The sequence below is a fragment of the Mastigoproctus giganteus genome, chromosome 10 (assembly GCF_048544385.1).
Source record: "Mastigoproctus giganteus isolate SK-2022 chromosome 10, ASM4854438v1, whole genome shotgun sequence".
In the NCBI taxonomy this organism is placed as follows: domain Eukaryota; kingdom Metazoa; phylum Arthropoda; class Arachnida; order Uropygi; family Thelyphonidae; genus Mastigoproctus; species Mastigoproctus giganteus.
The window spans coordinates 82439478-82466467 of NC_143584.1; the positions used below are offsets into that span (position 1 = coordinate 82439478).

The 26990-nt window shown below is 39.2% G+C and overlaps 1 protein-coding gene across 1 annotated transcript in view; it reads left to right on the forward strand.

The window, feature by feature from the left end:
* Window positions 1–3979: 3979 nt before the first annotated feature.
* LOC150079123 (sodium-coupled neutral amino acid transporter 7-like) overlaps window positions 3980–26990 on the forward strand; it is a 183836-nt gene continuing 160825 nt past the window's right edge. The window contains exon 1 of the mRNA XM_090382961.1: window positions 3980–4627. Within this exon, the coding sequence (XP_090239087.1) occupies window positions 4441–4627 (187 nt within the window). The 5' untranslated portion in view covers window positions 3980–4440. The remainder of the gene's footprint in view (window positions 4628–26990) is intronic.

A 26990-nucleotide genomic window follows, 5' to 3' on the forward strand; every position in this document is an offset into this window, starting at 1 on the left:
CCACTTCTAAGCCCATCTGCCCAAATTACCTAGATCCTGTTGCAGTAGCACACTGCCATTACTGTCATTAACAACCCTGCCAACCTTTGTATCATCTGCAAACTTCGACACTAAGCCTTATGTACCTTCATCAATATCATTGATAAATATAAAAAACAACAGTGGACCCAACACCGAACCCTGTGGGACTCCACTAATAGCATTAGTCCACGAAGAGCAGCACCTATTGATTACCACCCCTGTCTTCTCCCACTCAACCATCCTTTTATGCATTGCAGCAACTTACCCTTAATACCATTCTGCTCCAATATGTACAATAGTCTTCCATGCACAACGGTGTCAAAAGCTTTCCTGAAATCCAAATATATGATATCAAAATTATTTTTTGCATCTAGTTCTTTTGTAACCACATCATAATATCCTATCAAATTTGTCAGACAAGTCTTTCCCTTAACAAACCGATGCTGTGTCTGAATTATTGCTGCAGTCTTGTCTAGATGATCCTTCAATGCATCTTTAACCAGTGGCTCCATTATTTTACCTGCCACAGAAGTTAAACTAATTGGACTGTAATTACTCGTGTCACCCTTCGATCCCCCTTCGTGAATTGGGGATACATTTGCACATCTCCAGTCCGTGGGGACCTTCCCTGAGTCCAAAGATGCTCTCAGAATTAAGGTTAAGGGTTTGCTTAGTTGGTTTGCTGCCTCCTTTAATATAACTGGATAGATCTCATCCATCACAGGTGCCTTTCTTATGTTTAACTTCAACAATTTCTCCTCCACTTTGCTCTCAGTTTTTACAAAATCATTAAGCACCCTGCTACACCTTCTGGCATTTTCAAACCTTAATAACTCCTCATGTGTGAATGTAGATGCAAAATACTCATTCAGTTTGTTTGCTATATGAGCAGGATCATCAGCAGTCGAAACATCGATATCAAGTGGTCCAATCAGATTCAACTCCTTCCTTTAGAGTTTATATAAGTAAAGAAATCCTTGCTGATTTTCTTCGCATGCTTTGCCAATGATTTCTCGTAATCTGCCTTCGCCTATCTAACCTCATTTGTGACCTGTTACAGACTGGCTTATATCTGCCATAGGCTTCTGAGTCCCTTGATAATTTATATGCATCCCATTCATTTTTCTTCTCTGTCACGAATCTTAATAGTTCATTTGATAACCAAACCATTTAGGCCTAAACCTCGAACAATATTTCTTAATAGGTATGAAACTTTTAGTAGCTTCCTCGATTAATTCCTTGAATGCTTCCCACTTATAATTTACTGTTGGTAGTGCAGTAGCACACGCTCTTTGAGTAGACCGGGGTTCAAGCCCCTGACCGCTGAATACGGTCGATCTGCCAACCCGCACTGGACCAGCGTGGCAGATTATGGTCCATTTCCCTCAGCATGAATTGTTGGGGAGGTTTCCACCCTGCAGTGGGTTGATAATGGCTGCACTTTACTTTACATCGTCAGTTGATCCCACTGTACAGAATTTAAAAACTGTCTGAGACCACTGTACTCACCTTTACGGAAGCTTTCCTTTACCCCTGATGGTAATCATATTATTTGGTTTTTTTTTAAGAGCATTAGCAACTAAGGCCATATTGCTCCGGGATATGCGGTAGTCATTCCCTGACCTTTCCGCATCCTCCGTATTTGGTGGTGAGGGGGCTCGAACCCCGGTCTAATCAAGAAGCGTGTGCTACGCACTGCTGCTCCTTCCCACATGGCTGCGGAGGCGCAGCAGGGTAATCATATCTTTAAGTAAATCCCACATCTGTACACTGTGATCACTGCTACCTGGTGGTTCCTTTATCTGCAAATTCTTAATACATGAATGATCACTGCTGATAACCAGATCAAGAGTATTACCCTCTCTGGTTGCCTCTCGAACATGCTGCTGCAGAAAACAATCATCCAATAAATCTACAAAATTCTTACTAGTGTGTGAGTGACCAATCCACAAGTTCCACTCAATATCTGGGAAGTTAAAATCCCCCATTATAAGACATTCTGATTTACTAGCCCACTCTATTTCTCTGTACCATTGTTCATTGTTCTCATTTGAGTCATTAGGCCTATTATACACTCCTACTCTTATTTTTGCTTTTGCAGTGCTTATATCACACCAAACTGAATCAACAGTGCACTGTTCATCTATATCAACTGGATGCACTTCTTTTGATTTTATATTTTTCTTAATTAACAGCATAACACCTCCTCCCTTCCTATCCTGTCTATCCTTTCTGTGCACATTGTACTCCTCAAATTCCAATTCTGCATTCCTAATATCAGTGTGACACCACGTCTCTGATATCCCAACAATATCCGCCTTTGATGTCTTGACTAACACTTCAAATTCATCAAATATATTTACAATACTTCTAGCCTTGGTATACATGCAAGCATACATACACCTGTTCCTATTCCTGTTCACCCTGACACATCCCATATACCCACCTGTTTCACAATGACTACCATCAGTCCCTGAAACCCCCAGCACCCCTAGCTCCAGGTCGCTACTTATTCTAATAGAAGTTGTGCAAGAATCACCTTCATCTCTGGCTGCGGCTACGTTTAACCTTTTACTGTGTGAATCCTCCTAAGCTAACAGATTTCCGACCCACCTAACACTGCGTCGATGGCATCAACAAATATTTTTTCTCCCTTTCTATTTAAGCGTATCCTATCCCTGTAGAAGCAGTTTCTCCTGTTAACAAGTACAGACCACGCTGAAAAAAATTCTACCCCTTGAGCCTTGCACATTTCCTCCAGGGCCGAAGGACAAGGCTCTCATCGTGTACTCCCTCCTATCGTGTCTGGGCAGAATTGCAGACACTTTCAAATTTAACCCTGACTCAACTTTTTTGCAACATTGACCTGTATTTGTTAAGTAAATCTGCAGATCTCGTACTCTTAATGTCATTGGTCCAACGTGTACAACTATGTCACCTTTTGTGCCCTTAAAAGATGATATATGCTTTACAACGTCATCAACTTTTGCCCCTGCTGACATACCCTGGTCCTGTTCCATCTTTCCTTTTTACACAATATATTCCCCGTCTCCCTGACAATAGAGTCACCAATAATTAGTTCCTTTTGGACCAGCGCATTCTGCCTTGGAGATTGCCGCTGTGTTGCCTGATGCCCAGGAGTGAGCTCTGGCGTTGAGTTGGGCATCTGAGAGCTTGAACGGCTCCTCATATTAATTTCTTCGAGGGCAACTACCCTACCCTCAAGCTCTCATAGATGCCCAGTAGAGCGCTGAGCTGATGTCTAATTTCTAGACGCTCTCTGCACCTTGCACACACAAAGGCATCCTCCTTGGCTAGATCATGATCTGTTCCAGAGAGTTCGGCAAACATTTCACAAGTTGCAAATTTTTTTAGTCTGTGATGCGTTGGAGAATCGCCCTCTCGGATTTAGAATATTCTTACTTGTGCGCTTAAAACAGATTATTTACTTGTAATTTATTTTTCTATTACCATTTGCTCCATTTACCTCTTGTCATGCGGTCACACGTAACGAAATTTCTGTTCGAACAGATATATCTGTGCTCCTGAAAAAATGTGTTCGGCCCGACGTGTTAACTGTGAATACAGCCAATCACAGAGTATCTTACTACTCTGTGCAGCCAACCAATGATAACAGTGCGTCTCCGAGCAATAAACTAAATGCAAAATATAGCTTCCCCCACAAAATGACGTATACACAGAGTATTACTCTGTATGGATGCATACAAGTGAAGTGATAGTAGTGTGTTTCCGCCTTTAGACTTTGCACAAAGGCGCCTAATAGGCAAGCTGCGTTCCTGAATAAGGGAACAACTTTCTAATAAGAATAAAGCAGTTGATTATGCAATTCGCAAATCATGAAATCCAAACTGTAATACCTAGTACGATTTTAATTTCAAATCCACAAAGTGCCCAAATTATGACAAAAAAAAAAAAAAAAAAAAAAGGATTAAAATAAACTAAAAATAAGGGAGATAGATCCCAGTGCCTTCTAATTTTTAATTAGAAGTGTCACTGAAAACTAGGCAAAATAGATATGTAACGGGATATCAGGTAGTGAAAGAAATTTTGTCCACGCACTGTTGTCAGCCAAATGCATATCAATACTACAGAGCGATTTACTATCTCTAAGATGAAATCTCATGTGATATCAAGCTTTTAAAGTTCAGAGACCTGTCGAGGGAGGATGTTGCTGCTATGCGTGTGTATATGCATATGAAGTAAAGTAAAACCTTTGAGTTATGTGTTAAGAATATTTTATGTGGGTCTGATGTGAAACAATTGGTAGGAGTTGTGCAAATCACTTATTATAATCGAAAGTGTCATTAAAAAAATTATAAACCCCCCCCTATATATATAGTTGAATAAAATTAGCTTGGTTACTGACAAGTTTTATATTTTATATGTACTGAAAATAAGATGGGTCAGCACGAACCAACCCCAAAATTTATAGAATACTCCGAAGAGGAAGAAAAAAATTTAAATGATGATATTATAATACGTCCAAGTCGACTAAAACTACATGCAGTACTAGAGAGTTCCAGCTATATTGTCAACAGTGATTCTGCAAATCTGAGTCTTGTAGATAATGAAGAGTCAGGAGGTGGTAGGTATATTTAAAACGTCGTTATGGCTCAAATTATTAAAATTATTTAAAATATCAATTATCAAAAATTATTCTTTGCATTGCTTATGTGAACACTATATAATTATTATTAGCCACGTGGTGCAAAGAAGCCTTATGATGCACTAGCCAAAAAAAAAAAAAAAAAAAATTCCAAGTTACTCCCAGAGGGAGAGAGTGAGTCAGAAGTAGAAAGGAATTACCAAGAAAGAGAAGAATGATGATATCCAACTCAGGACCCTGTATATAAACCACATTTATCCATCAGATATGAATGGGATAACTATTGATGATTCTGTTTAAGTTTCTGAAAAAATGAATAAATAATTTGCATAAGGCACCTGGGGTGAAGGAGTCTATTACAGTTATATCAAAATAAGCAACAAAAGAGGTAAGTAAACCTTTGACCATAATTATTAATACATACTTGGATTGATATATTCGAGATATGCAAATACCTCTGCTATTCACAGACAGGGATCGAAGTGTGAATTACAGATCTGTTAGCTTAGCTTGATTTTTGTGGCAGGAAAACTAATAGAGTCACTGGTTAAAGAAGTAATGGAGGATTCTCTTGACAGAAATGTTATATGGCAATTGCCATGGATATTAGCATTAGCAGAGGCACATGATACAAGAAAGCAAGCTTATATAGCATCAGCCAAAAAAAAAAAAGCAAATTCTTTCCACATCTATCCTACAACTGTCTTTCCTCAATTTGAATTTATGCCCTCTCAGGTGATTATTCTGAACAAGAGGAAGATTCCCATCAGCATTGAGCATGCTTTTATCAATTAAGGCTTTATACACCTCTATCAGATCACCTCACAGGTGTCTAGTCTCCAGACACTGTAATTTGCAAAACTTAAGCCTTTCTTCTTAAGAGCAACCCTTTGTTCCATTCACTAATCTTGTTGCCCCTCTCTGCACTCGTTCCAACAGCTCTACATCCCTCTTAAAATGAGGCCTCCAGACCTGTATACAGTACTTAAGGTGTGGCCTGACTATTGCCTTAGGGGATAATCACCTCCTTATTCCTGCTAGAAAAATTCCTGTATATCATTGACAAGACACCATGAGCTGCTCTTGCAGACTGTCTGCACTGTTCAGAAAACTTCATATCTGACTGCACAATTATCCCCAGGTCTTTTTCATTCTCTACTACTCTGAGTGTAGTACCAGACAATTGATACATTACTCTGGGGTTACTGCTACTCATATTCAGTACTTTACATTTGTCAATTTTAAACTTCAGTCACTACCTCTCAGCCCATCTGTTCAACTTTTCTAGATCCTGTTGCAGTAGCATACTGTCATTAGTATTATTATTAATAACCCTTCCAACTTTTGTATCATGTGCAAACTTAGACATTAACTCTGATACACCTTCATCAATATCATTACAGAGATCTCAGACAGTTTTTAAATTCTGTACAGTGGGAAGAACTGATGATGTTACCAACAGCAAATTCTAAATGGGAAGCATTCTAGGAATTCATCATGGACTCTACTAGGCTTTTCATACCGATTAAGAAATATTGTTCAAGGTTTAGGCCTAAATGGATGTCAGATGAACTAATGACACACGTGGCAGAGAAGGAAAAATGCATGAGATGCATATAAATTATCAGGCGACACAGAAAAGTATGGGCAGGTATAAGTTAATCTGTAATCAAGTCACAAAGGAGATTGGGCAAGCGAAAGCTAATTTTGAGAAATCTTTGGCCAAAATTTTGGATGCTAAGGAAAAACAGCAAGGACTTTTTTACTTATGTAAATTCTAGATGGAATGGGATGAATCAGATTGGTCCACTTGATATTGATGGTTCAACTGTTGATGATCCTGCTCAGATAGCTGACAAACTGAGTGAGTATTTTGCATCTACATTCACACATGTGGAATTCTTTAGGAAAGTAAAGGAAGCTTATTAAACTAACAGGGAGCTTAATGATTTCGTAATAACTGAGCAAAGTGGAGGAGAAATTGTTTAACTTTAACAGAGTCTTGTTAGTTCATCTGACTTCCATTTAGGCCTTCAACAATATTCCTTAGTTGGTATGAAAGGCCTAGTAGCTTCCAAGATTAATGCTTTGAATACTTCCCATTTAGAATTTGCCATTGGTAACACATCAGCTGGTCCCACTGTATAGAATTTAAAAACTGTCTAAGATCCCCGTAGTCACTTTTACGAAAACAAAAACCCTTCCCTTTACCCCTGATGGTAGTTACATATTTTTGTAAATCCCACATTAGCACACTGTGATTTCTGCCACCTAGTGGTTCCTTTATCTGTAGTTTCCTAATGCATGAAGAATCACTACTGATAATCAGACCAAGAGTATTACTCCAACTGTTTGCATCTTGAACATGTTGCTGTAGAAAACAATCCTCCAATAAATCTACAAAAATCTTGCTAGTGAGGGGGGGGGGAGCGACCAACAGACAAGTTCCAGTCAATATCTTCTTAGGATTTATTCCGTTATTACAACAGTTCTCCTCAATCTAACGTCGAAAAGTCATTCCTTTATTCTTTTTTTTCCGTTTATTCTATCTTTCGAATCTCCATCCACCAGTCCTCTTCTATTAATGGCTGCTCTCACACCCTCTATCCACATCCTTCTTGGTCTTCCTCTCTTTTTCCTTCTCCACGTCATCCATTCCATGGCTCCTCTGGGCAATCTGTTGTCCTCCATTCTCTTTACATGAATTCAATTAACATACCAAACCACTCCAATCTTTTCTCTTCTATTTTATTAATGATGGTTTTTTTGGACATCCATTATATTCTTTATCACGCGTCATTTCTAACTTTTTAGTCCTAGACTTTCTTGCCGATCTTTGCCAAAACTCCATCTCAACAGCCAGTTGTATATTTTGTCTTTCATTTACGGTCCAAATCTCACATCCACATAATAAAACACTTTGTAATGTTGCATTATATATTTGATGTTTAGTTTTGTTAATAATATTTTTATTCCATAGCACAGAGTTAAGTATTCCTATGATCTTTCTACCTTCACCCAGTCTTCTCTCAATTTCCTGTGCAGATGATCCATCAGGCTGGAGAATTGCACCCAGGTATTTAAATTGCTGTACAATTTTCACCTGTATTCCATCCAAATCCAGAATCTCTCCACTTTTATTCATGTACTCTGGCTTATTAAAAACTGTCAGTCTCCATGTTTTCCTTCCTTTAGTAACTTTCTGCCCATGTAGTTTACATCATCATCTTCCTGTACTGCCACAACTTCGTCGTCTGCAAACAGCAGATTGTAAAGGAACTTATTTTGACCAAGGGGAACACCCATTGAACTGCACTTCTGTGACCATGGTCTTAGAACAACTTCCAGGTACAGCTTAAACAAAATAGGTGAAAAACCTTGAGGTTGTCACAGACATTCTTCATGAATGTCTTATTCTGAAGTACTTTCCCAGGTAGCAAGTACAGAATTAAAATGCTGATGGAACTGATATTCGGGTGACATTCAAGTCAAGTGGACTCAATTTCGTTGAAGTCCGGATGGTCTGTGACAGGCAAATCCTCTGCTTGCACCTTCAAGATGGTGGGACTGTTAGTAATCCTCAGTATAACCCCCATACACAAGCATACTGTGGGTGACCACCCAGTTCACACCTGAGTGGTCACCTTGTGGGGTCGAAGGGGTCTAGGTGTGGCGTCCACACTACATGCAAGAATGCCGCCCCTCTGTGTTACCAGGCAGTACTAGGTGGTATATGACTCTCATCAACCAGTGCAATACCACCACTTTCCTTATTGGAGGCTTGAAGTGGTGAAACCCTTGTTTAGTCTCCAGAGCTAAGTTCCGATCAATCCTTCCCCATCTCTTCCATCATGCACTATGATTAATGACTTTTGAGGTTACGATGGACATCATGGCATGGTCCAATCTTCCTTACTTTTTGAGGGTACAGCTCTAAAATGGTGTTCGCAGGCCAGCCGCTAGGTAGTACACCGGACTGAACCTATTGGTAACTGTTTAGGAGACTTCCAGATCAGCTAGTGTATAATCTTGCTACCTCTACTCTGCCTGACAGTGACTGGAGAGAGAGTCCGAGTAGTGTGTATGCGGGGGGGGGGGCATTGTCGAGGCCACGTTATGTCAAGGATCTGGATATATTCTTACCATGTGTATGGCATATCCAAAAATTTCATTACTTCATGCAGCATGCCACCCCCCCCCCACACTTTTTCTTACTATTGAATACACCATGAATTGTCAAATTAATAGAGTAAGCTTATCTGCAAAAAGATCTAAACCTCCCAAACATTTCCTAATTCATTTCACAGATATATGTGGTCTCAATTCTAATCTCAGCAATGTCCATTTCCACTTACAGTCTGCCAAATCCCATGTACTTTTTCTGACAGAATCTCAGTTATCGGTTGATTCAACTACTGCTCATCTCAGATGCCCAAATTATTCGCTGTACGATTCCTTTTGCCTCAAAGGTGGTACTTGTGCATATGTCTGTTCTGATATTCCCTGTCAGAGACTTGGTAATTTGGAATCTCCTCTTTTTGATCTTTTCTGGCTTAAATCTCTCTACCTCATCGTGTAAAGTTCATATGTTGTCTCTACCGTTGGCCCAACTCCACTAATCACTTGGAGCTCTTTGACTACCTTTCTTTGCAACTTGACTTTCTGCAGTCCAACTTTGCTAACAGTGAGGTAATTTTCCTTGGTGATTTTAATGTTCACAACTCTAGCTGGCTTCCATTTTCTAGTCACACCGACCCAGCTGGTTGAGATGCTGAGGCTTTTGCAATTACTAATGACCTTACACAGATTGTTTGTTTACCTACAAAAATACCGGACAGTTCTAACCATACAGCAAACACGCTTGATCTTTTTCTTACAAACAACCCTTCTTTTTTTTTTTTTTTTTTGATTTGGTAGTTGTTGGCGCATCGGCTTCTGTGGCCATATTGCACCTCCCAAGGTTTTTGCAGTACTTTGATCCAAGCCCGAGGCGGGAATCGAACCCGCGACCTTTGGGTTGCCGGGCAGGTACTTTACCCACTCGGCTAGCCCGGTCGGCCACAACCCTTCTATGTACACGGTTGAAGTGAGTGGTCCTTTAGCCACCTGAGATCAAAACTTGGTGATTGTCTCTTTTCCAATGGAGCCTTTTCTCATGGCTATTCCCAACCTCATTTGTTTGGCATTACAAGAATGCAAAATGGGATGACCTGCAAGATTTCTTTTCTTCTTTTCCTTGGTCAGATCACTGTTTAAAAACTTCTGATGTCAACATTTGCTCAGATCATGTCAGTGAAATTATTCTTCTGGAATGGACTCCTTTATCCCACACTCCACTTTAAAATCTCTTCCTTTATCCAAATCTTGGTTTTACAATAAATGTGCTAAGGCCGTTCAGGAGAAGAATGTTGCATATCATAATTGGCTTGTTTCCAATTCTTCAGTTTCATTTTCTGCCTTCATCAAAGCTCGCAACAATTGTTAAGCAGTTATTAATCAGTCAAACTAGATTTTGAACAGGCTAAGAGTAGAAAACTTGCTTCTAGCCCTAATGGTAGAATTCTGGTCTCTTGGCAAAGCTATTGGCTGCAATTTTTGCCCATCTGTGCTCCCACCTCTGTCAAAACGAGGTGGTTCTGTTGTCACTTCGTTCAAAGATAAAGCTGTCCTGCTAGCATCCCATTTTTGTTCCAACTCGTGTATTAATGATCTTGGTAAAGCACCTCCCACCATTCAAACACGCTCCATTCAATGCTTCCTGTGGTCTTCTGCCAAAAGGTTGTCAGAAGGATTTTGACAAATCTTGATGCTAAGAAAGCTCCAGGTCCTGATGGTATTTCTATATTTATTCTTAAAACTGTGCTCTTGAACTTACTCCTGTTCTTTGCCTTCTTTTTTCACATTCTTTTTCCTTCTGCTTGGAAATTTGCTCTTATCCAGCCAGTTCCTAAAAAGTGTGACAAATCTCTCTCATCCAATTATCGTCCCATTGCAATTACTTCTACTCTTTCTAAAGTAATGGAGAAATCAATTAACTGCCAACTCTTAAACTACCTAGAAACCTTCCATCTGATCAACGATCGCCAGTGTGGATTCCATCAGTATCAATCCACTGTTGATATTGTGGCTTATGTTACCCATTTATGGACAAATTGAATGGAAAAGTTCGGTGAAATCCAAGCAGTTGCTCTTGACATCTCAAAGGCTCTTGATTGTGTTTGGTATAAAAGTCTTCTCAACAAGCTTCCAACTTATTGTTTGCCAACTGTTTTTTGTAATTAGTTATCCAGTTTTCTCACTGATCGCTCACTGAGGATGAAGGTAGATGGCTCTCTATCTTCTAACTTCTCCACTAATGCTGGTGTCCCCCAAGGTTCAATTCTTTACCCCACTCTTCTTCCTCCTGTATATTAATGATCTTCTTCCATTGACTGGCAGTCCTATCCATAGTTTTGCCGATGATAGCAAATTGCATTCCACTTTCCATTTTGAGAAACCTTACCCTGCTCAATCAGTTTCAACTTCTCGAATATCCGCTACCAATTCCTTAAATGCAGATCTCCCGGTAATTTTCCAGTGGGGCTAAGACAACTTAGTTGATTTCCATCCTTTTAAAACTCAGTCATGTCTTAAATCGTGCAAAAAGGATTCCTATGCTTATCTTTGGTGACTCTTCGATTTCTAGTCAAGTTGATATATCTCTTTTGTGGATTACCCTGACTTCTAATCTCTCTTGGCACAAGCACATTACAAATATTGCTTCCTCTGCATCTTGGTTTTCTCTTTCGCTCTTGGCATTACTTTTCTTCCAAACAGCTGTTCACTCTGTACAAATTGCAAATGCGCCCTACCATGGAATATTGTTCCCACATCTGGGGTGGTGCCCCAAAACCTCTCTCAGGTTTCTAGATTCCATTCAGAAGCAGACAATTAGGTTAATTAATTACTCATCTTTAACTGTCTCTGCACTCGCTGTCTCATAGATGTACTGTTTCTGCTGCATACATTTTCTACAGATAATTCCAGAGAATTCCAATAATTCCATATTCAGATAATTCTTCTGAATTGGCTTCTATAATTCCCGCTCTCTCTCTCTCTTTCAAAATAGTCCAAACACATTCTGCCATCAGCCAACATCCATTTACTGTCCGACTTCAAACTCACAGAACCAGCTTTTCATCTTCCTTGTTTATTCATTCAACTTCCGTTTTGTGGAATTTGTGTATTTCCTGAAAATTAGTCTACAGTCTACAGAAGTTCAAGTCTAATGTCAACAAATATCTTGTTTAATCTTCTCAACCTTCAACCCAAGCATGGTACTAAGTACTATAGGTTATAATACCTCTTGTGTTTGGGGTTTTCATTAAAAAAAAAAAAAAAAAAAAAAAAAGCAGCAGCACCCTTGAAGTAGTCCTTTGGAAGTCCTAGATTTTCTTGATATTTTTGTGCCAATTTTTATACAGCATGTATTTTTCTTGTAGATTCTTCTAATGATTTCAATTAAAGGCTGACTTATTGACATTTGTGAATATCTGGGAAGTTAAAATCCCCCATTATAAGACAATCTGATTTACTACCCTGACCTATTTCTCTGTAGAGTTGTTCATTGTACTCAGAGTCATTAGGCCTACAATACAGTCCTATTCTCAATTTTGCTTTCCCAGTGCATATGTCATGCAAAACTGACTCACCACTGCACTGTCCAATCATGTCAACTGGATGCACTTCCTCAGATTTAGATTCTTAACTAATAGCACAAGCTCTCCTCCATTCCTATCCACGTTGTACTCCCCAAATTCCAATTCTGCATTCCTAATATCTGTGGAGCACCATGTTTATGTTATCTCAACAATATCTGCTTTTGATGTCTTGAGCAGCACCACAAATTCATAAAATTTTTTAACTAAACTGCTAGCATTGGTGTACACGCAAGTATACATGCACCTGTTCTTATTCTTAGCTACCCTAACTCTGCCCATGCATCTTGCTTTCCAGGCTGCTGCTCATTTCAATAAAAGCAGTGCAAGAGTCACTTTCACCTCTGCCTTGGCTACTGTTAATATATCAGTCCATGTATCCCCCCAAGCTAGCAGTTTTCCGACTCACCTAACACTGCCTTGATGGCCTCAGCAAGTATTCTTGCATCCTTTCTATTTAAGTGTATCCCATCCCTGAAGAAGCAGTCTCTCCTGCAAACAAGCACAGACCATGTGAAGAAAAATTCTACCTCACAAGCCTTGCGCAATCTCTCCAGGGCTGATTTGATTGACAACACTCTCATGATATACTCCCTCCTATTGTCTCTTAGAATTTAGACATTTTCAAATTTAACCCTAACTTGCGGCTCTTTATCTTCAAAAAGGTCTCTAAAGTTATATGAGATCGAATGCCCAGACTGTGGGGAATGTTATGTGGGGAAGACAGGACGGCGACTAAAGGACCGTCTAGGGGAGCACATGCGAGCTATTACAGACCGCAGAGTTCAATAAGTCCGCCATTGCTGAGCATTATTGGGAGAAACATCATCAGGTATCCCTGGTGAATGCAGTCATCCTTGACTGGGCGCATAGGTTCTGGGACCATAAGTGGCTAGAGAGTTTGTGGATAGGCTCGTCTGAGAACAATAGTATGAATAGGGACAGGGGTGTTCGATTTCACCTCCTACTAGAAGCTGTGGTCCTGGAAAAAGACGAGCGTTTTATATTTCCACGCTCCCGAGCCGCTTCCGGTTCTGGATCGTATGGAAGAAATATTGAGCATGCGCCTGGTCAACCACGTGTGCTGTGAGCCTGTTACTTAAGGATGTGTTGCTTAAACATCATTGTTGTTGAGAAAGGCGGCGGAAGCCTCCGAAAGCTTCAGTCAATGTTTTATCGCTTTTATCTTTATTGTATTTTAAGTATTTTATTTATATTTTATTGTATATTAAAGTTTCATTGTATATTTATTTTGTAAATCAGTCTTTTGCATATATCATTTTACAGTGTAGTATCGTTTGGTACATTTTAGTTTCTAGTATTAAACCATTATAATTAAACGGTTGGTGTATTTGTTTTAAATTCTGGATTTGCGGCTCTTTTTTAACATTGACCTGTACTTGTTAAGTAATTCTGCCATTCTCTTGCTCTTAATGTCATTAGTGCCAATGTGTGCGACAATATCACCTATTGTGCCCTTAAAAGATGATATGTGCTCTACAGTGTCATCAACTTTTGCCCCATCTGTCCTACCCTGGTCCTGTTCAACCTATCCTTTTTGCACAAGATATTCCCTTTTCCCTGCCAATAGAGTCACCGACAACAACTAGATTCTGTGGGAATAGGGCATTCTGCCTTGGGGATTGCTGCTGTGTTGCACTGTGATCAAGCTCTGGCATTGATGTGGCCACTTGTGAGCTTGTTAATTCCCCCAATTTAAAGTCCTTCAAGGGCATCTACCCTGCTCTTCAAGCTCTACGTTCAGCTGAGACCTTATCTGGCCACTTGGTGCAGTAATAAAGGCTGGGTATAAAAAAAATAATTTTGGCATCTTAAGCTGCCCATCTCCATCATTGGCTTCCAGGTTTCCTTCTGACTCCTCTTGAGTACCATTCTGTTATTAGTCCATCTGTCATCATGTCTTCAAGCTATGTGTCCTGCCCAAGACCATTTAGTTCTTTAGTTTTGATAAGAATGTCCTTTACTTAAGTTTGCTGCCTAATCCATGTGTTTCTCTTCTTATCTAACAGTCCGATTCCCAATATAATTCATTCCATTCTTCGCTGTGTAGTTCTCAGCTTCTCTTCCTTTCTTTTGGTGAGTGCCAAAGTTTCACTTCCATACATCATGGTGGGGAGTATACACTGCTTCATTATTTTATGTTTCAGACAAATTGGAATATTGCTCCTCAGTATGGGACTATATTTCCTGAATGTTATCCATCCAAAATTTATTCTTCTCTTGACTTCCAGCCATTTATCATTAATACAGCTAATGACTTGTCCCAGATAAGCATATGACTCCACCTTTTCAATTACTGTTCCTTCAATCATTATATCCCTTTCTGTGGCATACTTGTTCATCATTACTTTTGTTTTAGCCATATTTATCTTTAGTCCAAAATCCTTACTAACTGATTAAGATTTTCCTCTAATTCTTTGGGATCGTGGCGTATGACCCCTATGTCATTTGGAAATGGTAAATGGTTTAGGTACTCTCCATTCACATTGACTCCTTCCTTCGACCAGTATAATCTTCTGAAAGCTTTCTCAAGGGCAGCTGTAAAGAACTCCGGAGTTATTATATCTCCTTGTTGAACTCCTTTCTCAATTTTAAATTTGCTACTGTCTTTTTCTAGTCCAATAAAGGAGGTAGCATTCTCATACATTTTCTTTAAAATCATGATTTTGGGATATCTATGCCTTGTCTTTCCAGTGCACGAAACATTGCCTTTTGTTGTATGGAGTCAAATGCCTTTTCATAGTCTACAAATGCCAGGCATAATGGTGTTTTTATATTCATTTGTTTTCTTGGTTTTGTTAAGGGCAGGTCTTGCCTGACCAATTTGATTGGATACTATGATGTAGTCACAAAAGAACTGGATGCAGGGAATAACTTTGATATTATATATTTGGATCTTAGAAAGGCTTCTGATACTGTTGCACATGGAAGACTGCTGCACAAATTGGAGCAGTGTGGCATTGGAGGCAAATTGCTGCTATGGATAAGGGGATGGTTGAGTGGCAGAAGACAGAGAGTGGTAATCAATGGACACTGCTCAACGTGGACTAATGTTATTAGTGGAGTTCCTCAAGGTTCAGTGTTGGGTCCATTGTTGTTTTCGGTGTTTATGAATGATATTGATGATGGGATATCAAGTTTAATGTCTAAGTTTGCAGATGATACAAAGGTTGGCAGGGTCGTTAAGGACACTACTGACGCTATGCTGCTGCAACAGGATCTGGAAAGGTTGAACAGATGGGCTGAGAGGTGGCAAATGAAGTTTAACATTGACAAATGTAAAGTACTACATATGGGTAACAGTAACCCCAGAGCAATGTATCAACTCTGCGGTACTACACTGACAGTGGTGGAGAATGAAAAGGACCTGGGGGTAATTGTGCAGGCAGATATGAAGTTCTCTGAGCAGTGCAGACGAGCTGCAAGAGTAGCTCATGGTGTCTTGTCAATGATATACAGGAATTTTTCTAGCAGGGATAAGGAGGTGATTATTCCCTTGTATAAGGCAATGGTTAGGCCACATCTTGAGTACTGTATACAGGTCTGGAGGCCTCATTTCAAGAAGGATGTAGAGCTGCTGGAACGGGTACAGAGAAGGGCAACAAGATTAGTGAATGGAAGAAAGGGTTGCTCTTACGAAGAATGGCTTAAGTTTTGCAAATTACAGAGTCTGGAGACTAGGCACCGGCGAGGTGATCTTATAGAGGTGTATAAGGCTTTGAATGGTTTGAGCATGCTCAATGCCAATGGGATTCTTCATCTTTCTCAGAATAATCACCTCAGAGGGCATAAATTCAAATTGAGGAAGGACGGATGTCGGATAGATGTGCGGAAATTTGCCTTTGGCCAGCGGGTGGTTGGTTGGTGGAACCGACTTCCATCACTTGTTGTTGAAGTTGATAGCCTAAACAAATTTAAAGCTGAACTGGACAGGTATTTCGAATGAACGGAGGGGTGAAATGGGAGAGGGTTTTTTTTTTTTTTTTTTGGCTGATGCTGAATAAGCTTGCTTTCTTGCATCATATGCCTCTACTAATGCTAATGCTAAGATGATCCATAGTTGAGAATCCTGTCCTAAAGCCACCATGCTTTTTCACTTGATTCTCATCAAGTATTCTTTCTAATCTGTTAGTAATGACCCTTGTGAACAACTTGTAGATGTGAGATAACAAGCTAATTGTTCTATAATTTCCAATTTCTGATTTATCTCTCTTATTCAGCAAAACTATGATTGCATTATTCTACTCCTTTGGCGTCACACCTTTTCTAATGCATTTTGTGAAGATTCTTGCCAGTTTCTGTGTCATGTGTCTTCCTCCCAAATTTAACAAATCTACAGTAACTTCATATTCCCCTCGAGGCTTTCTGATTCTTCAATGTATGTTCTACCTCATCAGGAAGAATATCTGGTATGTCGTATATATTATTAATTTGCGATCCATCTTCCCCACTGCTGGCATCATTCCATCGCTCCTTGTATAATTCTGTATAGTAGTCTTCTGTTATTTGAATTATGCCTTCTCTGTTATTTTTAAGTATACCATCGCTATTCTTCAGTTTCAGTATCATTTGTCTTTCTGTATTACTGCTCATGGCTGCCGATTTAAGTCCTTCGTTTTCCCTTAATGATTGTTCTACTTTTCTTGTGTTAAATCTTCTTATATCTTCTCTGAGTCTCTTTCTAATGGCTTTGCATAACTCAGTATACTCAATTTTCTCCTTGTCAGTGTTTATCTTGCTCTTTATTTGTCGTCTTCAGTTCATCATGACAAATTTTTTTCTTCTTTGGATATATTTTTATCAATAGGTTTCTCAGGCTTTATCACTTTCAGAAAGTTGTAATATTCCTTGTTAATATCTTGGTCCTGAGCAGTCTGCAGAAGCTCAAACTTGTTCTTAAGTTCCAGTACATACTGCTTTTTCTCCTCTTCTATTGTTTCAAAGACCTTCGTATTATTTAATCAAGTCAATTTTTTTCCTTTCTTTTCTTACATCTATATCAAGTGTGCATCTTACCATTCTGTAATCACTTCCAGCATTTGCCTTGTTCAGGACGGTAACTTCATTCACAATATATCTTCTGTTAGTGAGGTTGAAGTTGATTTCATTAGTTGTTAATCCATTTGGGCTCTTCCATGTCGACTTTCTGTTCACCCTTTTCTTGAAAAAAGTGTTCATTACTGACAATTCTTGAGATTCTGCAAATTCCATAAGTCTTTCACCTTTTTAATTTCTTTCACCAATTCCAAAATTTCCATTAGTTCCACTTTCTGCGCTGTTTTGTCTCTTTCCAACCTTAGCATTGAAGTCCCCCATAATGATAGTGTAGTGCAGCGATTTCCAAACTGGGAGGTGCGAAAAGTTTAACAGAAATGTAATTTTCATAACATAACATATATAAATAAAAAAATATATACATATAAATAAACTTTCATAACATAACATTAAATTTTATAACCTATTTTTTAAAGTATTTACCGCCACCTATCTCACTCTAACTTCGATATAAACATGAGATAAACATTTATTTGGAAAAAAAAATATTTTGCTGAAATGGATTGATGAATTATGATTGATATGATGTAATGTAATATACATAATTTAGTGTATACTATGTATGACATATATAGGTAGATTGCATAGTATAGCATTAGCTGCATGGTTGAAAATATGGTTTCAGTGGTGTGCGATTGTGTTTTTTATTGTTTTTGGCGTGATCACTTACTGATAATAATCGTTAGTAATTTAGAACTACAGATGCTTATTATTTCATGTAGTATTAATAATTATTGTATTAACATATTAAAAATAAGAAATTGCACAATTATAGATGCTTTACTTCAAGGGAGGCACTGGGAAAATTTTACAGGTCAAGGGAGGCATTGGCTCAGAAAGTTTGAGAACCACTGGTGTAGTGGGTTTTCTGCTCATCTAGAAGACTCAATTTCTGTGTACATTTCTTCAACCTCTTCATCATCATTGCTCGATGTTGGTGCATAAATCATTATAACCTTTAGCTTGTACCTCTTAGAAATCCCGAGTAATAGTCGTGACACCCTTCATGATATACTTTTGAATTCCAAAATTTTGTTTTTTATATCTTTATTGGACCAGAAAGCCAACTGCACCTTCGCTCCTTTCAGCGTTTCCATTGGATTTCCACTTTATAAACTTTTATAAGTGATTAATTTCTTCTTTTTGTTTCAGCCAAACTGATGATATTCCAATTCACATTTTCTGATTCCTTTTCCAGCTCTAATATCCTGTCTTCACCGACTAGTGATCTTAGGTCGTAACAGGCCAAGTTCAGTTTCCATGCACAGCAGCCTGCTTGTACCCAGAGATTCTTAGCACCCTCTGCGCTTCCACTCTGATCCTCTCGCTGCCGTAAGAGGGGAAGTGAAAGCCGTCGGGGACTGAGGGCCGTTCGTTTTGTCATTCTGTCATGTGCCGGAGGGTTTGGTCTTTTTCCTCTTCACGCTGACCAGGCGTCTTGAAGAGAACCACTCTACACTTTCGTTGCCACCTAAGTGACGTAACAGCGCTTGCCATCGAGAAGGTGTGCATGAGTGAATTTTAGGAAGGCAGGCCAACTGGGCTTCTCCTAAATCTTCTGAAATAGAAAGATATTGGATCCACTATTGCTTTAGACTGAGTGTTTGATAACAGACAGAATGCCTGTTCCCCTCCAATACATAGGTTAGAGGGGAATAGGCATCTTATACATAGATTTCATTAAAGCTTCTGACACTGTTCCAAGTGCAAGACTGTGACAGTGGTAAGATTTCATCTTGAGTACTGCATACAGGTCTGGAAACCTTGTTATAGAAAGGATATGGATCTCTTGAACTTGTGCAGAGAAGGGTAATTAATTAGTCAAGGACACAAAAAGGAACTCGTAGCAATAAATTCTTCAGTTCTGCAAATTGCAGGACTTGGAAATAAGGCACCTACGAGGAGACCTGACTGGAGTGTTTAAGGCATTAAATGGATTGAGTAAACTAAATGCTGATGGCGTTCATACTCTTTCTTGGACAACACACATAAGGGGACATTAACTGAAACTAAAAAAGAATGGCTGTGAGACAGATGTGTGAGAATTTGTTTTCATGTCAGAGAGTAGTTGATTGTTGGAGCAAACTTTCATGAATGTGGGTAGTACAATAAATTTAAGGAAGAAAACAAATTATTGGAGTGAATGGACAGATGAGGTGGTTAGTTTTTTTTGGCTGATTCTGTGTCAGCTTTCTGACTTGCATCATTTGCCACTACTGATGCATATAATAAACTACCTTGCACATAAGCATAATTACATGATGCAAAAGCTTTAAAATTATACTTATTTAAACTAAATAATTATAATTTTTGTGTGCTATGGAGGCATTTGTCATAGTCAGAGGCTTCCAGACATGGAAGCCTCTGACTAAAACGAGGCTTCCAGACATGTATGCAGTACTGAAGATGTGGTCTGACCATTGACTTATACAAGAGGATAATCACCTCCTTTGGGGTTTCCAAACACACTGAATGCCAGTCCCTGTTGAATTTTCAAGTATCTGGTGCTTAGACAAAATTTAGTTCATTTGCAACGTCTTTTATATGTAATTGTACTTGATAATGACTTTGAAAAGACTTGTGCTCCTACCATTATTTTTTAAAGTTATTTTTTTTTACCTCTGATAATGGCAAGTTTAAGATTGATATAGTGGGTAGCAGTAACCCCAGAGTAACATATCAACTGTGTGATACTACACTCAAGGTGGTAGAGAATGAAAAGGACCTGGGGTTAATTGTGCAGTAAGATATAAAGTTTTCTGAGCAGTGCAGACAGTCTGCAAGAGTATCTCATGGTGTCTTGTCAATGATATATCGGAATTTTTCTAGCAGGGATAAGGAGGTGATTATCCCCTTGTATAAGGCAATGGTCAGGCCAATAAAATACTTTTGCAATGCCTTAGACATGTTTATTTAACATCTCTTATTTGGGAAATTCAGATAACATTTCCCTTATTATCTTAGACTGACAGTTAGCAAAATGTCAATTGAAAACTCATGTGCTTCAACAATTGGATGCCAGCCAGTATTCCAACATGGAAGAGCCTGGCTGGCACAATTGGATGCCAGCCAGGCCTTTGCATGTTGTGAAGTGAGAGAACATAATGACTGGAAGTGCTGCCATTAAAAATGTATGGCATGTACTTCAATAACTGGATGAAAGAGATTGAGAGTTAATTTTAAATTCATGTTTTTCAGCTTATGCATTATTGAGACTAGGCAGTTAATTTTAAATTCATGTTTTTCAGCTTGTGCATTATCATTAGTAGAGGCACATGATGTAAGAAAGCAAGCTTATACAGCATCAGCCAAAAAAAAAAAAAAAAATGCTCCTCCCCATTTCACTGATCCATTCATTCCAAATGTTTGTCTAGTTCTGCCTTCAATTTATTTAAGCTATCAACTTCCACAACAGCAGATGTGAGTTTGTTCCAGCAATCAACTACCCACTAGCCAAAGGCAGACTTCTGCACATCTATTCTACAAAGTCTTTCCTCAGTTTGAATCTATGTCCCCTCAGGTTTGTAATCTGAGAAAGCATTCCCTCAGCATTAAGCTTGCTCAATCCATTCAATCCATGCTCAATCCTTATACATCTCAATCAGATCGCCTCGCAGGTGCCTAGTCTCCAGAAGCTGCAATTTGCAGAACTTAAGCCTTTCTTCCTAAGAGCACCCTTTTGTTCACTTCACCTGTCTTGTTGCCCTTCTCTGTACATGTTCTAGAAACTCTACATCCTTCCTAAAACGAGGCTTCCAGACATGTATGCAGTACTGAAGATGTGGTCTGACCATTGACTTATACAAGAGGATAATCACCTCCTTATCCTTGCTCGCAAAATTCCTGTATATCATTGACAAGACCCCATGACTTATCCTAGAAGCCTGTCTGCACTGCTCAGAAAACTTAATATCTGACTGTACAATTACCCCAAGGTCTCTTCATTCTCCACTACCCTGAGTGTAACACCACATAGGTGGTACATTTCTCTGGGGTTACTGCTACCGATATGCAGTACTTTGCATTTGTCAATGTTGTTGCGGGATCAACATGACGTTGATCCCGCAACATCATGTTGCGGGATCTGTATTCTGTCATTACTATTAATAACAACCCTGCCAACCTTTGTATCATCTGCAAACTTTGACATTAAGCTTGATATACCTTCATCAATATCATTGAAAAATATATAAATCAATGGGCCCAACACTGACCTCTGAGGGACATCACTAATAACATTAGTCCACATAGAGCAGTACCCATTGACCACTACTCTGTCTTCTTTCACTCAGCCAATCTTTTATCCATTGTAGCAACTTGCCGTTAATGCCACACTGCTCCAATTTGTACAGTAGTCTTCCATGTGCATCAGTATCAAAAGCTTTCCTGAAATCCAAGTATATGATAACAAAATTATTTTTTGCACCAAGTTCCTTTGTGACTACCTCATAGAATCCAGTCAAATTGGTCAGACAAGACTTCCCCTTGAGAAACCCATTCTGTGTCTGAATTATTGCTGCAGTCTTGTCTATATGCTCCTGCAATGCTTCTTTAACCAGTGGCTTCATTATTTTCCCTGGAAAGAAGTCAAACGAACAGGTCTGTATTTACTTGTGTCACCCTTAGTGAATTGGAGATACACTTGCACGTCTCCATTCAGTGGGGACTTCCCCCGAGTCCAAGGATGCTCTCATAATTATGGCTAAGAATTTGCTTACTTCGTTTGCTGCCTACTTTAATATAACAGGATAGATTCCTTCCATTCCAGGTGCCTTTCTCATGTTTAACTTTAACAATTTCTCCTCCACTTTGCTCTCAGTTATTACAAAATCATTTAACTCCCTGTTAGAGTTTCATAAACATCTGGCCCTCTCTTCCTTGAATAACTCCTCATGTGTGAATGTAGATGCAAAATACTCATTTAGTTCGCCAGCTATTTGAGAATGCTCATCTACAGTCAAACCATTGATATCAAGTGGACCGATCTCATTCATTCCCTTCCTTTTAGAGTTTATATAAGTAAAGAGGTCTTTACTGTTTTTATTTGCATTCTTTGCCAAAGATTTTTCATAATTTGCCTTCGCTTGCCATCTCAATCAGATCGCTTCGCAGGCACCTAGTCTCCAGAAGCTGTAATTTGCAGAACTTAAGCCTTTCTTCCTAAGAGCACCTTTGTGACTTGATTACAGACTAGCTTGTATCTGCCATAGGCTTCTGTGTTGCCTGACAATTTATGTGCATCCCATGCATTTTTCTTCTCTGCCACAAGTCTCATTAGTTCATCTGACATCCATTTGGACCTGAACCTAGAGCAGTATTTCTTAGTTGGAACAAAATGCCTAGTAGCTTCCAAGATTACTTCCTTGAATGCTTCCCATTTAGAATTTGCTGTTGGTAGCGTCATTAGTTTGTTCCACCGTATAGAACCTAAAAAATCTCTGAGACCATTGTAGTCACCTTTATGAAAGCAAAAACCCTTCCCTTTACCCCTGATGGTAGTTACATCTTTATGTAAATCCCACCTCAGTACATTGTGATCATTGCTACCTAGTGGTTCCTTTATCTTTAAATTCTTAATGCATGAATAATCACTGCTGATAATCAGAACAAGAGTGTTACTCCTTGTTGTCTATCTAACATGCTGCTGTAGAAGACAATCATCCAGTAAACCCACAAAAATCTTGCTAGTGTGTGAATGACCAATCCACAAGTTCCAGTCTATGTCTGGGAAGTTAAGACTAGGCCTAAATTGGTCTTGGAGTTTTAATTTTTGTAAGCTAACTGACCAAGAGTTGTAGAATTTCCAATGGCAGAATCATAGAAAAACACTTCCGTTGAAAGTTTTAGTAGTGTGGTCTAAGCAGAAAATGAGCACAACATTGTTAAGGGTTGCACTAATTTTTGAAGACCATGCCCTCTCAGCCAGGGAGCTAAGAAACAATGAGAAATTTGGTGTGGAATTTAATAGCCACAGAAGAAATATAAAGGTTGGCAGCATGGTTAACAACAGTAATGAAGGTATGCTGCTGCTGCAACAAGATGTAGAAAAATTAGGCAGATGATTTGAAAATTGGGAATTGAAGTTTAACATTGACAAATGCAAGCTGCACATGGGTAAGTAACATATCCACTGTGTGGTTACTACACTTAGTGTAATAACACGAGAGTAGTGGAAAATGAAAAGGACCCGGGAGTAATTATATGAATTTCTCTGAGCAGTGCAGATAGGCAGCCAGGACAGCTCATGGGATTTTGTTAATGATAACAGTTTTGTTTGTTTGTTATTTTGGAGCATTAGCAACTAAGGCCATATTGCTCCGGGGATATGCAGTGGTCATTCCTTGACCTTTCCGCATCCTCCGTATTTGGTGGTGACGGGATCGAACCCCGGTCTAATCAAGAAGCGTGTGGTACCCACTGCTGCTCCTTCCCACCTGGCTACGGAGGCGCCCAATGATAACAGTACTTTGCTAGCAGGGATATGGAGGTGATTATCCCATTGTACAAGGCAAAAATTAGGCTGCATCTTGAGTACTGTATACAGTTTTGGAAGCCTCATTTTAAGAGGGATTTGAATCACTAGAATAAGTAGAGTAGGGCAATGTGATTACTGAAAGGAACAAAAGGGTGGTCTTATCAAGAAAGCTTCAATTTCTGCAAATTGCAACAGTATCTGGAGACGAGGCACCTGCAAAGTGATCTGTTTACAGCTTTGAATGGATCGAGCAAGCTCTATGCTGCTGCTATTCTTCCTCTTACCCAGACTACACGCATGAGGGGGCATAAATTTAAATTGAGAAAGGACGAATAAAGAAAATTCAGTTCAACTGGTAAGAACAGCAACTAAGATTAAGTTATTAACAGAAGATATCTAGGAAATAAACTCATACACCGACCATGAATAAAATTTTACTGTAACTAAAATTTTACAAATAATATAAAAATAATAATATAAAATCAAAAACAAATTATTTACAATGATTGTTTATTGTGGAATACTAAAAACTGTAATAAAAGATCATTTACAATAAAATAAGCTAAAATATAAAATTAAAAGCGCTAAAAACCTGGAGCTTTCAAGAGCGTCAGCTCTCTTCTTCAAGAGTAATATGACTTCCTGCAACATCTCCTTAAATAGCAGGTTCACGGTACCTCCACACGTGGTATTTCTCCATGTGGTTCAATCGGCACACGGTCAGAACCGGAAGCGGAAATGTCTCGGGTGCGTGGCAAAGAAAATCGTTCATCCGAACTTAATACAATTGCTTCAAAAATGGGATAAATACGGATGCCGCTATCTCTGTTCATGGTATTCTTATTGGATGAGCCAATCCGTAAACCTTCGAGCCATTTACGCTCCCAGTATCCGTGTGCACGATCCAAAATGATAGCGTCCTCCAGGGAGATTTGATGCTGCTTCTCCCAAAAATGTTCGGGCCACGGCAGACTTATTGTAATCAGCGGTTCTTATGGCATTTAAATGTTCCCCCAGACGATCCCTAAGCTGTCGTTTTGTTTCCCCCACAATCCGGGCATTCTATTCTATAAATAACTCCGCTACTGAGATCTTTTGGTATACGGTCTTTGACCTGAGACACAGCTGTGCACAGCCTCCGCCCAGGAAGCTGTACACAGCGTGTCTTATAACCCCGTAAAATTCTTGCCAGATGCTCAGTAAGGCCCGGATAGTAGGGGATGTATGCGGTGGCTACCGGACGAACGACTCCCTATGCTCGGACACTCCTCTACTATATCTATCCAGGATCCTCTGTGGGTATCCGCACTTTCTAAGTTCTGCCGTGACACGATTAATTTCTTTCTCTTTATCTTCAGAAGTGGTACAGTGTGATCTTACTCTGTCAAATAAAGCTTTTGCTACACTATTCTTGTATTGCCCAGCTTGTGCTGAATTATAGTGGGTGTATTGACCTCTACACATGGGTTTTTTAAAAACTGATGTCTTAAGCCTAGAACCCACCCTAGAGACCAATACATCCAAAAACGACAGAGGACCGCCCGTTTCCACCTCTGAGGTGAATTGTATAAATTGGGAGACGCTATTAAGCCAGCAAACGGCATCATCCTCCCTCCCCTTCTGCACCAAGGCAAAGGTATCATCAACGTATCTTCTCCAATTCCTGATAGGAAACGAACACCCACTAAAAACCCTACTTTCCAACTCCTCCATGACCAAGTTGGCCATGGTGGCACTAATGGGTGAACCCATGGCCGTACCGCGAACCTGATTATACATAGTTCCTTGAAATAACATGGTAGTGCTAGCTAGACATAATTCTACCCCGGTACAAATATCTTCCACACCGAGAAGTGATCTATTACCAAGTGAGGCATCCCTGGTCAATGCCATTTTTACACAATATACTGCATGATTAATAGGAATACATGTAAATAAAGATACAACATCAAAAGAGATCATGCTCTCATCATCATTTATAGTCAAATTCCCCAAAAAATTCACAAACTCCCTACTGTCTTTAACAACATACTCGGACTGCCCCACTATGGGTGCAATTAATTTGGCCAAGTACCCTGATAGTGCATAGGAAGGACTCCCTATAAATGAAACTATAGGTCTCAAGGGTACTTCTGCCTTATGAATTTTTGGCAGTCCGTAGAATCGTGGGAGTTGACTACCTGTAGTGTGTAATGACCAGTAACTCTCCTTGGAAATCTTCTCCGTGTTCAACCAGGATTGTACCAATTTATTGACTCGCCGTTCCAGACCCACCAATGGGTTCCTCTGATTACAATAAGTCTGCCGTGGCCCGAACATTTTTGGGAGAAGCAGCATCAAATCTCCCTGGAGGACGCTATCATTTTGGATCGTGCACACGGATACTGGGAGCGTAAATGGCTCGAGGGTTTACGGATTGGCTCATCCAATAAGAATACCATGAACAGAGATAGAGGCATGCGTATTTATCCCATTTTTGAAGCAATTGTATTAAGTTCGGATGAACGATTTTCTTTGCCACGCACCCGAGACATTTCCGCTTCCAGTTCTGACCATGTGCCGATTGAACCACGTGGAGAAATACCACGTGTGGAGGTACCATGAACCTGCTATTTAAGGAGATGTTGCAGGAAGTCATATTACTGTTGAAGAAGAGAGCTGACGCTCTTGAAAGCTCCAGGTTTTTAGCGCTTTTAATTTTATATTTTAGCTTATTTTATTGTAAATGATCTTTTATTACAGTTTTTAGTATTCCGCAATATACAATCATTGTAAATAATTTGTTTTTGATTTTATATTATTATTTTTATATTATTTGTAAAATTTTAGTTACAGTAAAATTTTATTCATGGTCGGTGTATGAGTTTATTTCCTAGATATGAGTTTTCCCGACCTCAGAGGCCTCTTTCAGGATATTAACAGAAGCTTTCGAGATTAAGTATCTCTTCGTCAGCTGTGAGAATACATAATATATAAAAATATAAAATGTTACAAATGGAACGTTTCATATTTTATGTGTGTATTCCGAAGAGTACTTAATCTCAAAAGCTTGTGTTAATTACTTAGTTATTTTTTATTAAACTAGTTACTGTTC